General features: G+C 59.5%; 2 protein-coding genes across 11 annotated transcripts in view; both read right to left on the reverse strand.

Annotated features, from left to right (window-relative positions):
* Positions 1–4150, reverse strand: part of LOC136109475 (dynein axonemal heavy chain 9) — a 195468-nt gene extending 191318 nt beyond the window's left edge. For all 8 annotated transcript variants that reach the window (XM_071816490.1, XM_071816503.1, XM_071816491.1 and 5 more), the window contains exons 1-3: positions 3800–4150; positions 955–1151; positions 143–301 (exon numbers count right to left, since the gene is read on the reverse strand). In XM_071816490.1, coding sequence (XP_071672591.1) covers positions 143–301; positions 955–1151; positions 3800–4135 — 692 coding nt within the window. In that variant the 5' untranslated portion in view covers positions 4136–4150. The remainder of the gene's footprint in view (positions 1–142; positions 302–954; positions 1152–3799) is intronic.
* Positions 4151–4486: 336 nt separating this feature from the next.
* LOC136109476 (uncharacterized) lies at positions 4487–15222 on the reverse strand. 3 transcript variants are annotated; one of them, XM_071816514.1, is made up of 16 exons: positions 15038–15222; positions 10334–14591; positions 9756–10148; positions 8378–9050; positions 8146–8240; positions 7926–8017; positions 7653–7791; positions 7295–7486; positions 6916–7047; positions 6635–6712; positions 6186–6350; positions 5908–6032; positions 5520–5585; positions 5257–5410; positions 4986–5124; positions 4487–4701 (listed from the first exon to the last, which is right to left on the reverse strand). In XM_071816514.1, exons 2-16 carry the CDS (start codon positions 10565–10567, stop codon positions 4577–4579), a joined length of 2802 nt encoding a protein of 933 aa, XP_071672615.1. In that variant the 5' UTR covers positions 10568–14591; positions 15038–15222; the 3' UTR covers positions 4487–4576. The 3 variants fall into 3 exon arrangements, with proteins under 3 accessions (XP_071672615.1, XP_071672616.1, XP_071672617.1); XM_071816515.1 differs by having other exon boundaries at positions 4986–5121; positions 10334–15216; XM_071816516.1 differs by lacking the exon at positions 6635–6712 and having other exon boundaries at positions 10334–15216.
* Positions 15223–16309: the final 1087 nt, after the last annotated feature.

Genomic DNA, 16309 nt, shown 5'->3' on the forward strand with positions numbered 1-16309 from the left:
TTTCCTTAGTTGAAGCCTACATGAACCCCAGGTGGCCTGTTCTTCTCAACTCATGGAATTAGCAGCTCCACCACCAGCACTCTCCCTCTACACAAAACCAGCACCACAGGGCACCATGCACTGGCCAGGCTGCTCTGGGTACCTGTTCTTCCAGAACTCCAGCTCCACCTTCGGGTTCGGATTGCTGCCTTGCAGGAGAGGCTCTGAAGACTCTTTCCTCAGCGCCTCCTGGATCTGGTGGCTCCAGTCTATGATGGCCGACTCCATGGCATACACCAGAGATTTATCTATCCGTTCCATGCTGTAGTAAACAGAGTACGTGATTAACTTTGTTGATGTGCATTGCTCAGTTGGATCTACTTCCAATGGCCGTGTGGGCAGCTGGATTTTACAGGGTTTCACATTTCAAAACCACAAAACAATCAAACCCCATAAGATTTTGTCACTGGTTTAATATAGGAATTACACTCTGGAGAAAATGGCTGAATGTCTGCAGCAGTGTGGGCAACAACACTGTTCATAAAGTGAATGGTGGAAATGAAGAGCCAGTCGCCACCTCTCTGCACAGCCAGTCATTGTCACATCAGATCCATTCAGGTTCAGGATCTGACCTGGAGACTCACACATCCAGCAAGATTCTCTCTCCCCATACCATTCTCCCTCAAAATATTCTACATCCCTGCAGTCATTAACTCACTTAATTCAGCAAGAAACACCACCAAGTGGGCTGGGAAGCTGAGGACAGGTCACCCCACTGCCTTGGAAGCAGTAACTTCTCACAAAATCCCACCCGCACCACGTCCTGTCTGAGGAGTGATTCATTCCACTGCACCCACACATCTCCTGGGGTTCCACAGGGGCACGCACGCAGCCCAGACACGATGACAACTTGATGTACAAACGCATCTGCTTCTCTGGACCTTCCAGAACCTGTTATTTTGGGGTGGTACTCACGATTTCTCATTTTCCAGATCAATGTCCTCAATTCCCTCTGAGCCAGCTGGGAGAGGCAGCAAGGTCTTGCCGTCTACTTGGCCAACAACTGTGAAAATGGTACTTTTGAGGTTGTGGACATGACGCACGATGTCTTGTGACACCACTTGTGGCCAGCCCTGATGGTTCTTCTTGTTCGTCAGGATGGGCACGATCACCTACAGCGGGAGTCACGGAAGACCAATGGAGAAAAAAGTGCAGCAGGAGACGGACAGGCCACCAGGCTCTGAGGTCTGTGCTTGGCCAAGCCTGGAGACCCATATTCATTGCTGTCTCAAGCAGTTCCCATGTGAAATAGAGGCAGCTGATGATGAATGGGCATCTCTACAGGCCCACTTTATACAGCAGAACACCCTTTCCCCCAAATCCAAGCAGCCAAGGAGGGTGGAAGCCAGTAGACAAAGTGAGCAGCCCCATCCCCAGGCTCTCCCAGCCTTTCAAGCCCGCGCAACTGGAGATGGCCCCATGGGCTGCTGTCCCTTGCCCTCACAACTGTCCCCGGTGCTTGGTCCCCATGTCCCTGCCCATGGGCACAGCCGTCAGGCTGCCCTTTGAGCCTGCCAGGGCTGGGCTGAGCTCAGTGTGCTGCAAGGGAAGGTCTGCTGGTACCCCCTGGGATACACTGGGGGTGAGGGTCCCCCAGGTCCCAGCTGCAGCCCACCAAACAGGAGCTTTGCCTTTATCAGCACTTTTACTGACCCGGCAGCATGGGGTTGTGGGGCTGGTCGGGGTTTGCCCAGATTTGAGCTGCTTTTGGCTTGTTTGAGCTGTGACAGCAACACCGTGTCTGTCACCTATCCTGGCTGGCTCTGCACTGGGACCAGCCTGTGGCAACAGCCTAACAAAGCCAGGTTGTCCCTAGTGACAAACAACAGCCCTTTGTGTTACTGGACTCGGGGTGGGGGTAGGGGAGGGGGGGGAGGTGACTAAAGGCATAAAAATAGCTGCAAATGGACATAAAATTGAAACGGAATAAAGCAGCTCAGCACCTCCATGGTGCTGTCCCAGGATGCTGAAGACTCTTTGGAACTGTGGCTGGCTCTGTAGACCCGAAGAAGACCCGACCAGCCACCTTCGTGCCCAGGGAGCCGTGGGAAGGGGGAGCACAACCCCAGGGAACACACGGGCAGGTGCTGACGAGTTCACCTTCAGCAGTTTTAGCTGCATTATTAGCAAGATGTGTCTCTATTACTTAAAGCATGTGGACTGCTAATGCCAGTGATGTTGTAACCAGGCAAATGATAGCCGTTCATTTTCTTTCTGACTGTTAAAATGATAACTGGACTCAGGATGAAGCCCCAGCCCACAGAGCAGGTGTGTTCCCTTCGGCACCGCAGGAGTGAAGCAACAAGTGGACAAGGTCACCAGCTGTGACCCCTCACTGAATAAAGACAAAGTGTGGGCAGAGCAACACACGACCCCAACCCCAGGAAATTCAAGACCTTTTTCACCTTCACGCAGACCCACCCCATCTGCCTGACCCAGCACCACCGCTGCTTTTGCCTTCAAGTGAAGCTTGAGAGGAAAATAGGATGAAAACCAGGCACAATCTGCTCCCTGCAGAAATACTGCATGTCTGCACAGGGGAGAGCAAAGCCTGCAAACACGCAGCTGGGACGCACAATCCCGGCTCCCAAAGGCATCCAGAAAACAGGATTTAACAGGATCTGCCAAAGTGTTCCACCTCACCATCTACCCATAGCAGACAGTGCTTGCAATGCTATTGGCCAGCCGTGATGCAAAACCACTGTTTGTGCAGACTTCGCAAGACCACGGGGCTCATCAAAACAAAAGCTCCCCATATAAATAATGTCTTTTCTCACAAAACCAGGATAATCAGTCTGGCAGCCTGCTCTTGGGAATCCAATCTATCAGTCACCATCTTAATATACCAAACATCATGATCAGAGCTTCTCGAATCCAGCAGCTCCTCTGCTTTCCCATTACAGCCTCATTCCTGAGACTTCTCCAGGTGAGGAGCCATCAGGAATAAACCAAAACAACATTGTCTAGTTCAGGCTAATAACACAGCAAAGCAAAAGCACTCGAACCTCTTGACGATCTCTTTAAGAAAACATCAGCCCACCTGAGATAACCCGACACTGAGCTACAGGAGGCTCCTGAACATCACAAAACACTTTTTCACTATGAGAGTAATCGAGCACTGGCCCAGGTTGCTCAAAGAGGTTGTGAAGTCTCCATCCTTAGAGATACTGAAGAGCTACCTGGACATGGCCCTGGGCAACTGGCTCTGGATGGCCCTGCTTGAGCAGGGGTTTGGAGCAGGTGACCTGCAGATGTCCCCTCCAGCACCTGTGGGTACATCAGTCCCACAAGGACCCCACTGATAGACAGAGCTGATGTGGATCAGCATTCAGGTGGTTTATATGAGTTCTAAAGCCGTCCATGGTACTGCAAAGGGCAGAGTTAAGGGTACAAGTGCATCAGCAGAGAAGGGAGGGAGGCCAAGGAGCCTGTCTGTAGGAGGGGACACCTTCCCCGCTGCCATGTGCGAGGGGCACCCGGTACTCATGGGTGCCAGGGCTCCCTCTGCACCTCTGGGGCTGCCCAGGCCTCACAGGATCCCAGCCTGGTTAGGTTGAAGGGATCTCTGCAGATCCCCCAGTCCAAGCCCTGCTCACGCAGGGTCACAGAGCAGATCACACAGGTGGGTCCAGGCGGGTTTCAATGTCTCAGAGAAGGAGACTCCACACCCGCTCTGGGCAGCCTGGGCCAGGCTCTGCCATCTCCCAGCAAACAAATTTCTCCTCATGTTGAGCCTGCCCCCGTGGCCCCTCATCCTCACCTCCTCCACGAGGGCGGCAAAGTGCCGCAGGGCATCGGCGGGCAGGTCCCCGCAGAGCAGCTCCCCGGGGCCGGCGCCGGGGGCCCGCAGGAAGAACAGCGCCTTGCGGCGGGCGGCGGGGGGCAGCGGGGGCGGCCCCAGCTCCAGCTCCCCGGCCGGGCCCCGCCAGAGCAGCAGCGCCGGCCCCGCCGTCCCCGCCAGGAAACTCCGCAGCAGCGGCCCCGCCGCCTCCCCGCCTGCCCAGCGCTCCCAGCGCTCCGCCGGCACCCCCAGCCCCCGCGCCGCGCACCGGCACAGCCGCTCGGCGCCGGGCACCGGCTCCACCGCCTGCTCCATCCGGCCGGCACCGGCGGGTGTTTGCGGGGAAGAGCCGCGTTGCCCGGGGGAAGGGACACTGCGAGGAGCCGGGGGCGGGCCGGGGCGGGACCCAGCTCGCCTGGGAGACGCAGCTGCCCCGGGCAACCACGGGTATCAACACAAGCTGGGGATGGAGGGCCTGAGAGGAGCCCTGCGAAGGACTTGGGGGTGCTGGGGGATGCTCCCTCTGGGGGGGGTCTGGATACCACTGGATCCACCTGGGCACCCCCAAAGTGGCTTTTTAGCACTTATTTTTCTCCTGAAAAAGCAAACACAGTGGGGCTTTCTCCCATCCTGCCCCATGGAACCCCACTCAGACCACACCAGTGCTTGGTTGCCCATCACCATTTATTGCAGCTGCTGCCTGCTCAGCGCCCAGGGCGGTGGGACCGGGCCCGAGACCCCCATCCTGCCCGGCTGTCAGGGGGTTGATTCACTGCGGGGGGGCTGGATGGGCGGCAGCAGACTCGGCGCCAGGGTGAAGCGTCTGGAAGACGAGACTGGTTGGTGCAGCAGCACGGCCGTTAGCAGCGAGGAGGGGGTGCCTGGGGGCGAGGGGCAGGGTCAGCCACAGACACCCACAAACAGGGTCCTGCCCCCACCCTGAAGCACACAGGCTGTTGTCCCACACTGCCCAGCACCACACCCCATGTCCCCCCAGCTCCCTCCAGCTCCACCATGAGGAGCGGCTGCCCCAGCAGCCAGTGCTGCCCCCACATCCCAGCCCAGATCCCAGACCCCCATCCTACCATGCCCAGCTGCGGGCACAGACCCGTCCCCCCAGACAGCAGGGTGTCCTCTGCCCCCCGGTGCCCTGACAGGGCCATACCTGGCCGGCTCCTCAAGGTCGAGGTGCCTGGGGTGGCCCTTGGCGTTGTGGGCAGCTGAGAGCCCCCCACCATGGAGAGCTGCTCGTCCTGCCGGTTCCCATCAGTGCCGTCCTGGCCCGACAGCTGCATCGCGTCCTTCTGGGAAGGGGAGAGCGTGTGACCCAAACACGGGGCCCCATTCCGCATCCCCCAGCAACCCTCCCCCAGCCAGCTCTCCCTGGGGAAACGGAGGCACAGATCTCCCCGCAGGCTCAGCATCCCCTTCCTCACCTCCATCATCTCTGCCTTGTTGGGGCTGCGAGCACTGGCTTGGGACGGCCGTGGGGTGCAGGGCGGTTGGGGCTGGAAGCGTGGGGGCCTGACGGTGTGTGGGCCCCCGCAGCTCCGCGGAACAGTGGGGTATCTGCACTCGCCCGTCCGCTCCCTGTGGGACAGGACACGGCGTGTTCAGTGCCTGGCAGGTGGCACCCCATGTGTCACTCGATTCCAGGAAGGGGTCAGGGGGCGCTCCCTGTTTGGGGGGAGTTACTCACGGTCCAGGCGCCAGCATGTTGACGGGCCGGTCGCAGGACAGGCAATGGAAACCAGGCAGCAGCTGCCTGGAGAGGGGAGAAAAGGGCTGGGGAGCTCCTGGGGGGCACAGCCCCACCTGCACACCGTCCCCTGCCACAAAAAGCCTCTGCACCCACCCCCCAAGATTGGTTCAGGATGGTTCCTCCCACATGTGCCCCCTCATTGTGCCGCCTCTGTCGCTGGGAAGCTGCAGCTGGCAGGAGCACAAGGCACAGCCACTTGCTCAGCATCCCCAGGGGCGCTGCCCACTCGGCTCCCACGCCAGGGTACCACAGCGGCACGAGCTGGGACAGCCAGCAGGAACAGGGCCGGCACTGCCAAAGCCACCGCTGTCCCCATCGCACTCACTTCCTAGTCCCAGCAGCATCATCACGCTCTGGCTGCAGCGCCTTCTCCTGGAGCTGCTGCCTGCTGAGGCTCTTCCAACGCTCCTCCTGCTGCTCCCGGAACGCCCCCAGCTCCCGGCGGTCCAGCTGTGGACAAGTGACATCCTCAGCCATCTACCCCAGGATGGGACATGGCGGTCCCCAGGGGGACAGCCGGGAAGGGGCACCCTCACAAGGATGCTGCCTCAGGCTGCCAAGCCACCAAGATGCCAGTTCTGCGTGGAGGGGACGAGCCCTCACCTTGCAGTCCATCTGTCTCTGCAGCTCTTTCTGGAACCGATGCCAGCTCTCCTCCTGGCCTGTCACCCGGCTCGTCACCTCCTCCATCGCCTTGTTCAGCCGCTCCTCGTACGCCTCAAACTGGCTGCGACTGACTTTGTCAGCCAGGGCGGCTTTGTCTGCTTTCTAGCAACAGGGAAAGGCAGGAGAGTGGTTGAAGACAGGATGGAGGGACAACAGGAGAGGGAGAAGCGGCTGCGTGGCCCTGTTCACCCCATCACCCCCGTGGGGTTGGTCCCACCAGCCGAAGGGACTCAGGATCACAGAGGGACCTGGCAAAGGACCCGCAGCCGGCTGGAAATCCTCCCTCCCCCTGGCTGGTTCTGCCAGCCAGCATCCAAGGGACAAGGGGTGTCTGTCACCCTGCCTGGGACACCCTTGGCTGGCACCAGCGACCCTCGAGCCCGTACCTCATCGATTCCCAGCAGCTGCAGCTCCTCCCTGTCTGCTTTCTGCTTCTTGAGCCTCCCCAGGGCCTGGGACAGAGCCTTCCAAGACAGACAGCAGCCCGTGATGCCACGGTAGGGTCGGAGCTGCCCCCCGGCCAGTCGAGCACCCCCTGCCTCCCCACCCCATCAGAAACCTCCAGGAAAGGCACCGGGAAGCTGTGCAGGGCTGCGAGCAGGGTGGCAGGGGGACAGATCCCTTGGGGTCCCAGCCTGGGCTCTGCCTGCAGGTTACAGACACTCACCTTGATGTCATTCTGCTGCTGCTGGCGATCCTGCTGGAGGTTTGCAAGGCCCAAGCTGAACTTCTCATAGTCCTTTTGGAGCTGCATGATGCTGGCCTGGAGGCACTTGAGCTGCTCGTCCTGCTGCAGGGACTAAGAGGACAAGGCGGGGCTGAGCAATGGGGGTGGCTGCCCCGCAGGGATAGACCCAGGGTTTTTGGCTGGTGGCCACGGGCTTTCAGTGCAAGCAGAACATTTTCTCCAAGGCTTTAATTCCCTTCCATGCTGCTGACTCCCACAAGCCAATTAGGGGGGCAGCCAGGGGCTCCCCCGCGTTACAGCAAAGCAGAAATGCCTGGGGGTCCTGGCAGTTCAAGCCCCCTACACTGCATCTCCTTACCTGTCTCCTCCACTTCGGGTAACTCTCCACCTTGCCGCCCGCCTTCTGGGCCAGGGACGCCACCTGCTCCTCGAGCTTCTCGCAGCGCTGGAGAAGCTTCCCTAGCAGCACCATGGTGTCCGGGCTGCAGACGTGGCACCCTGCCTGCTCGTGTCCCCCGCTCTGCGCCATCGCTCTCGGCTCGTCCACCTGCTGGCAGGGGAGGAGGAATCAGCTCTGAGCCGGGCTGGATGCGGCCCACAAGCCCAGGTGCTGTGGAGGTTCCATGGCCCCATCCAGCCAGGGGACGAGGCCGGGACCCCGCCAGGACTCCCCCCGAGCCAGCGGGGGCTGGGAGCGCTGCCCCCCCGGGCCTCACCTCTGCCTGCAGCTGCTGTGCTGTCTCCATCACCAATTTATTCACATACTCGGCCGCAAACTGCTCCAGCTGGGCCTGAGTCGGCTCCTGCTGCTTCCCCAACTCCTTGCGCTCTGCCTTGACCTTCTGTCCCTTGGGCCTGGCCAGCGAGACGGGGGCAGGGGCAGGCTTAGCCTTTGTGGGGGTGTTTGTCGCCCCCAATAATGGGATGCTCCCAGACCCCAGGCTCCCTCACAGCCCTGCGGGGTAGGAAACCCTCTCCCATCCTTTTACCGTGGCTGTTGGGTCATCTGGGCGCTGCCGTCTGCTTTCCGGCCGGCTCCAGCCCCCCTCATCTTTCTGGGAGCATCCTCCACCTTGCTGATCTGCGAATGGCAGTGGGGGCAGTGAGGGCACAGCCCCCTGTGTCATTCCGGCACGGGGACCCTTCCGCTGCCCCCTCCCTGCCCAAACTGGCATTCCCGCAGCCCCTCAGGGACTGCTGCCGGCTCACCTTCTCCTCCTGCCCGTGGAGGGCCCTGGCCATGTCTTGCAGGAACGACATCTGGCACTTGAGGTCGGCCAGGATGCTGGTGATGCTCTGCCGGCCTAGAGGGACATGGTGCAAGGGGATGTGCTGTCGGTGAGGGGGTCTCAGCCTTGGGGCCAGGCTCTGAGCATGACGAGCCCCTGAGCCAGGGTGTCCCCACACCAAACAACCCCCGCCAGCCCCCCCGTGCTCTCACCTCCCTCCGGGAAGAGCCGGCGCACGTTCTCAAGATCCGCGCGTTCTGCTTTTGCAGATTTCAGCTGCTCCACCTCCTCCTTCAGACCAGTGCAGACGTTGCCAAGCTGCCCAACCTGGGAGAGAACCTCCCGCATCTCCGACTCATAGCTGGAGATGATGGTGGAGCCTGAGGAGCCCCAGGGCATGGCCCGCTCTTCGGCATCCCCTGGGATGGTGGCTTGGGAGCTGGAGGACCCAGGCTGCACCCCAGGGGTGGTGGTGTGGGTCCCAGGTGATCCTGGCTGTTTCCCCAAGGTGCTGGCCTGGGTGTCAGGGGCCCCTGGCTGTGTCCCCAGGTGGGTGGTGGCCTGGGTGCCCTGTGACCCTAGCTGCATCCCCGAGGTCCTGGCCTGGGTGCCCAGGGATCCTGGCTGCATCCCCGGGCTGGTGACACCGGCATCAGTAGACCTCATGTGGTCAGAGGGAGTGCCTGACAACTTCACAGGGGTCACTGGTTCCCCCTGTGTCCCTGCTTGCATCCCCGGGGACCCAGACCCTGCAGTCCCCTTGCTGGTCTCCATCCCAGGCTGTGTCCCACGTCCCTTCGGCCCCAGTGCTGAGCTCTTCCTGGTCTGGCTGTCCGTGGCCACCTGGGTGGGCTCGGCGGGGGCAGACTGGCCCCCAGCGCCCTCCTGGGAAGAAGAGGCAAAGGGCAGCAGGGTTACTGGCAGCTGGGCAGCCGTGAGGACAGACCCCAGAACCCCCCGCCATGTCCCCAGTCCCTGTCCCCAAACCACCATCTCACGGGGACAAACCCGTGTTCAACATGAGAGCCCAAATGCAAAGGCATCACGGGGTCAGCCCGGCCATGGAACCTGGAAGATGGAATCCCCAGGGATGGGACCCCCAGCATCACTGCCCAGCACCCCCAACCCACAGGCTGTGCCCCAAGGCAGGAGGGCTGGTGTCCCCGAGGGAGCAGAGGACGCAGCCACCTCCTGTCCCTGCGCAGCCCGGCAGCGTCCTGGGGCTTCCCCTAGAGCTGGGCGAGGACAGGGACACCCGTTCAGATGTGGGTATGGGATTTAAAGAGAATCCCCAAATGAACTGGGGCAGTAGACAGAGGGACGCTGGGCAGGGTTGTGGCCGGGGGCTGCAGGTGAATTCCACGAGCAGAGCTTTATTTCCCCTCCTTCCCGTCCCATGGTTCTGTTTTTGGGCTCTCTAGTTCAAAAGTGCCTTAGCAACTCTTGGGACACCCTTCCCACTCTTTGCTCCTGCTGCCCTCCATGCTGGTGACACCAGTGGCTGTGGGGCAGGGGCACAGTGTGACAGAGCAGCAGGAGCAGGGAGGGACGAGGGCCCAGCTCCCACCTGGGGCACCAGGGGATGCTCACCAGGCCAAGGGTCTCCTGTATCTCCTGGATGTCCTCTGCAAGGCCGGAATGTGCCTCCTGCAGGGCATGCATGTCCTCTGCCAGGCCGGAATGTGCGTCCTTCATCTCCCGCATGTCCTCTGCCATATCAGAGTGCGCCTTCTGCATGGCCTCCTGCATCTCCCGCATGTCCTGGGCCATGCCAGAGTGCGCCTTCTGCATGGCCTCCTGCATCTCCCGCATGTCCACCGCCATGCCAGAGTGCACCTTCTGCATGGCCTCCTGCATCTCCCGCATGTCTTCTGCCAGGCCAACATGCGCCTTCTGCATCTCCCGCATGTCTTCTGCCAGGCCGGACTGCGCCTCCTTAAACTTGTTGATCTCCTCCCAGAGATCCTGAAGCGAAGCCCTTTTCTGGGAGAGCGGGTGTTGGGGTGAGCCCAGGGGAGGGGCCCCGGGGACCTGGACCCCGCTGTGCTCTGCTGCGGGAGCTCGGGCTTAACCCAGCCCTTGAGCTGAGGGCGGCACGAGGGCAGCGCGGAGCCCAGAGGAGGGGGCGTCTCGTGGGGGAGCACCCAGGGACCAGCAAGAGGTTCTACCTTGTAGATGTCTCTCTCCTTCTCTTCCTGGCCAGGCTGTTCCTTCGTGACCTTGTCCTTCCCTAAGCTGGGGGTCGGGCTCTGCCCTGGCTCCAGGACGGACAGCTCCTGCTGGTCCGGCTGCCCGATGATCATGGCTTTCAGCAGCTTGTGCAGTGCCACCAAATCCACAACCCCAACTTGGGGTGTCCCGATGGCAGCGTCCAGCATCTCCAACAGACTGCGTGTGGCCATCGCTGCTGTTCTGCCTGAAAACACTAAACCCGAAGTAGGGAGACAGGAGCTTTTCTGTCCGGAGGTGATCTTGGAGGGATGGACAGACAGCAGCCTTTCTCCTGCTCCTTCTTGCCACAGAAAGCGATCAGTCACCAAAACAGATCCAAGTTCCGAAAGCAATCCGAGCGATGGAAGTGATCCAGTCACCAAAGCAATCCAAGTGCCGAAAGTGATCAAACCACCAAAAGCGGTTCAACCACCAAAAGCGGTTCCACCACCAAAAGCGGTTCAACCACCAGAAGTGATCTCACCACCAAAAGTGATGCAACCACCAATAGCGATTCCACTACCAAAAGCGATCCAACTGCCAAAATGAGTCCACCACCACAGTGATCCCACCACGGCAAGTGATCCCACCACGGCCAGTGACCAAATGGGCACGGGGCACAGGTGACAGGGGACAATATAGTGTCTCTGTTGCCTGGCAACAGCCGCCCCAGGAGCCAGCGGGCGCCGCCCTGGTCATTGTGATGAAGTTATCCACGGGATGGGAGGTGCTGAGGGTCCCTCCTGCCTTTCCCACTTCACCACCTACATTGTAGCTGGTGACACCTCATATTTTGGGGCAGGTCACTGCAGCCCGTGCCCAGATTCAAAATACATTCAGACAAGTCATGGGGAATGAAATCTCACTTTACTGAATTAAATACCCTCAGTTTTAATTGCAGAGAGAGTGGCTTTATCCGTGTTGTGTACTCAATCAAGCTCTCCTGACGTTTAATCCTTTCCTTTCCCCACGGCACAGTGGCCTCGGAGGCGATTCCCCTTCGTGGCAGATGTGCAGTGACTGGCTCACGAGTGCACCAGCACCTGGGAACCTGGGCTGAAAACAAGGCCAAAGTGCCTGGTTTAGGATGCCTTTCCCTGCGGTTGATCAAGGCAGACGGATGTCTTTGGAGAGGGAGCTGTTCTGAAGGGATTTCTTCTGCCTCTCTTGACCATTGGCATGAGCCAGCGGCTGCTGACCAGGAAATGTGCTCATCGCTTGCTCCCTCATGAACACTGTCCTGGCCTTTTCAGCTATAAAGAAATAAACCAGAGTATGTTTCCTGTCCTCTGTGCAAGAAGGCGGTTTAAATGTAAAGGTGATCTTGCCTGTAAGCAGCACAAACTGCTCTAGAGACAGCTCTTTGCTGGGGATGGAGCTGTGAGAGAGGTTCTCCAGCGGGCACGGCTGCCTCCCTTTTGAAACACGGGCAATCTTTTGCTGGGATTCCCGTCCCTCAGCCTGATGGCTCTGACATCTCCTCTGAGGCTTCAGAAACGGTGCTGCTATCTACACAGCATTGCAAGATCCTTTTGCGCTGTGAACTGAAGTTGCTCCATAGCTGAAAGGGAGACCACAACACAGAAAGCAGGGCTGCCCTGATTCCTCTGAGAGTGAAGCCCACATCCCAAAGCAAGCCGGTTCTTAGAGACGGCCAAGTTTCGAGCAGCGCTGTCACATGTGAGCTGCGAGTCACACGAGGAAGAGTTCCGGAGGATGGAGCGTGTCCCCAGATGGTTTTTGCCAGCGCTGACTGAGGAAGAGGCGTCCTGTCCAGGGGCCTCTGCAGAGAGATCTCCAGGCAGAGCAAGACACTGGGGGGCAAGAGCCCCTCTCAAACCCCATTTTTCCACACCAAGTGGCCGCACTGCAATGGGCAAGCCTTCATCCCGGGCCAGAGATGCTGGGTCCAGAAGTCATGGCTTGCTCCTGGGAGGGTCTTTTTGTGTCAGCCACCTCCTGTGTTTCGCCACCCATTTTTCACTGTCACTGACTTTCATTTCTTTTCCCTCTACGCTCTCCTCCGGTTTTGCCGTGGAGAGCAGATGCCAACAGTCTATTCCAGCCTTAGGGGATCTTGCAGACTTCTCCTTTGCTGTCTGTGGGGCTGGTGATTGCCTTCTGCTACTCCTGGTTAATTCTGAAGACTAATTCCTGGCAGATGTGGTTGGTGCTGCTGAGCAACACTCTTGGCTTTTTGCTGGTGCTCAGTAGGACACCTACAAGAAAGCAGGTATCAAAAACCTCCAGTTCTTGTGTTGAATGGTGGTGTGAGGAATCATTTAACTTCTCACTTTCACACTGAGCTCCTGGGGTTTTTGGCAAGATTGGCCTCAAAAAGGGCCGGGTCTGTCCTGAAGGACGGTGGGGAGAGCACTAAATTCAGTTCAGCACACAGAAAGCAGGGCCCGTACCGGGAACCATGTGGGGCCCGGCCAGTGCCTCGTGTCCCGGGGGGCCCTGCCTGACTTTCTGTGCCCTAATGGGGTGCGAAGCGGAGCAGGGGCACAGGGAGCTGGGTGAAGAGGCTCCTGTGGGACCCCAAAACCCTCCCCACCCATCGTGCTGGTCCTCATTGCATCACCCCGTCCCTACCGCTCCCTGCACGGGGCAGCTGTCCCCTCCCCAAACCCACTGCACCCCAGTGCTTTGAGCACCCTGGATGTCCAAAATGTCCTTCGCAGCCCGACCTGGCCCTGCCTGGGCTGGAGATCCTCCCCAGGCAGCCCCCATGTTCTGCGGGCGCCACCCAGACCCAACACGCCGGCCACGCCGCCCAACGTCCCCAACGCTCTGGCCACGTTCTCCAAGCTGCAAACCCTTGAGAGCCGGCAGAGCAGCAGCAGCCCCATCGCCTCCATGGCCTGTGCCCGTGGGAGCTTCAGCCCCTTCTGGGCTTCCTTGCCCCACAACCCCCAGCCTGCCTGGCTGCCCCCTCCTCACCCACCGCCCATGGCCTCCACCACCCCCTGCCCCCTCTGAAAGCTACGGCCACCATGGACGGCCAGAGATCAGACGGGGTTGGTGGAGGTGGGGGCGTCAGGGGGGGTCCAGGGCCAGGGCGTTGGGAGCGGGGGCTCCCCTGAGAATCGCACTGGAAGAATTTTCAAGGTATTATTTCTAGGGTGGGGGAGCACACACTGCTGGGGAGGGCACTGGCCCTTGAGAGCCTCTAGATGGCCTTTTCTCCCCTCATTTTTTAAAAATATATATCTAATGTATATAAACATCCTAGTGCCGAAAGTGATCAGTCACCAAAACATATTCGAATGACCAAAGTGATTCCATCACCACAGTGATCCCACCACGGCCAGTGACCAAATGGGTGAGGGGCACAAGTGACAGGGGACAGTATCTGTAAAGGGGTGACAGAGAGCGTCAGCGAGACGGCGCAGATCTGAACCCCAAGGTCCCCCATCACTAACAAGGGCCCCCCCACAACCACCAGGGCTGGTCGAGCACGCCCTGGTGAAGGCTCTTGGTGTTATTTGAAAATGCTCATTCAAAATGGCATTTTAAGAGGTGGTTTCCTCAGACCAAGCAGAAGCCCACAGGCACAGCTCGTTCACCGGCCCTGTGCCTCACCCCAGCGCCGCATCACGGCTCCCCCAGCCCCCCGCATGGGCCATTTCTTACTGAGAAGCTGACGGAAGACCCAGGTAACGGAGCTGTCCCACTGCCACTGCAAAAACGCCAACCCTGCTGGGGTCCTGGCGTCCTCGTGCTTTCTGTACAAGTCAAACGTGCCAAAGGTTTGCATCTTGAGGCTGCGGCTGGAAACAATACGAGCACAAGAGCTGAGGTGATTCTCTTTTCTTGCAGCACTCTGGCAGGCAACTACTTCCCCACAGCACCCCAGAGTCTGTGAAACAGAGGTGGAAAACGAAGGCTCGTCAAAAATTCTCCCAGCTTCTCCAGCTCTCTGCACATTCCTGCTCCAGGCTGCTGTGCTGCTGGGCCGTCCGCCCCAGCGCGGCTTCCTGCTCCTTCTCCGCCAGCCTCAAGGACCGACCAAAACTGTGGGATTTTTCCAGTGCTTCTAAGTTGCTGACATCAATATCCTCGCCGGGCATCGGCCCCAGCGGGGCTGCCCGCGTGAGAGCGCAGCTGGGAATGGAGAGTGGAGAGAAGCTGCTCAACTCATGTACACCGTGACTCACTTACAAAAGACGCACCCATCGTTAACCAATGACACGGTAAACGCTTTTTGAGCACCTGCAAAAAGAAGGGCTATTTTCAACTTTTAGATCCTTCTGCATGACAAGAGGGAGACAGAAGATTCAGTAACGCATTGATTAGAACCAGAGAGCTTAGTTTATACGTATGATGCGTTGCCAGTAAGAAACAAGGCAATTATAACTAACAATTATAACTGAAGCCGGAGGATCCCCAGTGCTGCCCAGCGCTGATGAAATAAAGAATGCCGCCGAACAGTAGCATTGCCTCTGCCTTTCAGTCCATCTCTTCGTTTCCAGAGAGTTCCCGCTTTCTCCAGAGCGCAAGAGACGAGGCCGAGAGAGCCCGGGAAGAGCCGGAGCCACCCCCGCCTCCCCGAGCCGGCCACGCCAGCAATTCAGCCGCCCGAGCGCTCTCCCCGCCACGCCGCAAGCGGCTCCCGCTGCCCGCGCAGGGGAACCGGGGCTCCCCGGCCCGGGACTCACCGGCCGTGCCGAACGCCCGCCCGCTCCGGACGCCGCTCAGCGCGGCACTCAGCAGGGGCACCGCCATGCTGCGCGCCGCCCGCACTGGAAGGGCCCCGTTCCCATAGCGACGGGGGCTGCGCCGCGCGGAGTCCGGTCTGCAAGGCCCCGCAGCCGTAGCAACGGGTCTGTCTACCGCAGCGCCGGGCTGGGAATGCCCCCCTGCCGCGGCAACGGGGCTGTTTAGCGCGGAGCCTGCCTAGAAACGTCCCCACAGCCCCGCGGGACGGGCTCTGCCCTCCCCGGGAACCCCTCCCCATCGCCGGCCTTGCTGCTCCGACCGGGCAGAGCCCGCGGAAGGCACCGGAGAGGCCCCACTCTCACCCCGGGGTACCCGGACGGGAGGTGAAGCCCAGCACAAGAGCCAGGGGTTTTTGAGAAATCGGCCCACAAAGGAAAAGCTGCGGTTGCCCGTGGGCTGTGGAACATCCTGGGGGTGCTGGGGAACCGCAGTGCAGAGTCACAGAATCCCAGCCTGGTGGGGCTGAAGGGACCTCTGCAGATCCCCCAGTCCAACCCCTGCTCACGCGGGGTCACAGAGCAGATCACACAGGGAAATGCGTGGAGAGGGAAAAACAGCCTGGGCACTTCACTTGGGATTGTTGTTTTCTGGAAGACGGCCTTTAAAAACCAGAAGAACATCGCGGAACAATCTCCAGGCCCAAGGACCTGGGGCAACTGATTTCTGCCCTCAAATTCTGGCTCCATCCTACCAGGTCAAACTGGCAGTTTCTCCAACCACCGCGTGTGGTTTTTGGCTCCAGAGAAGGACGAGTATTTCCTTCCCAGCTCCATCAGCAAAGCAGTGCCACACGCGGATTCACATGCACAAACTGTCACAGAAATGTTCTTGGCACCAGGTTTCCGGTATCAGAGTCTCAGAGGTTTGCGCTTTAAAAAATACTTTAATTATGAGATAAAAAACAACTTAAAAGGTACAGCAGAGAAACAGGCCAGACTGGGGGTCTCTCATGGAGGGGGAACACAAGGCAAAAGAGACTTGGGCTTTTAAACCCATTGCTCTAAGAAAGCCTCTCAGAAATGGTGGTCAGGAGCAGGGAGGACGGCCGGGACGCTGGGAGAGGTGAAGCGCAGTAGGGCACTTTCCTCGGGATCGCCAGAAATAACTGCGTAACCTCGGAGAAATCGTGGTGCGGAGAAGCGCAAAAGGACGGACGGGATGCTGACAGACGTGAAGTGGTGTATGGCGCTTTCTTCAGGGACGCCAAGAGG

The sequence above is a fragment of the Patagioenas fasciata genome, chromosome 18, assembly GCF_037038585.1.
Source record: "Patagioenas fasciata isolate bPatFas1 chromosome 18, bPatFas1.hap1, whole genome shotgun sequence".
Lineage (NCBI taxonomy): Eukaryota > Metazoa > Chordata > Aves > Columbiformes > Columbidae > Patagioenas > Patagioenas fasciata.

Coding starts and splice junctions, on each gene's coding strand:
- LOC136109476 (XM_071816514.1), bottom strand. CDS start 10,567: ATGGCCACACGCAGTCTGTTGGAGATGCTGGACGCTGCCATCGGGACA. Junction 7,792..7,925: donor CAGATGACCCAACAGCCACG/GTAAAAGGATGG, acceptor CTCGCTGGCCAG/GCCCAAGGGACAGAAGGTCA. Junction 6,713..6,915: donor AGCAGCAGAATGACATCAAG/GTGAGTGTCTGT, acceptor CTGTCTTGGAAG/GCTCTGTCCCAGGCCCTGGG.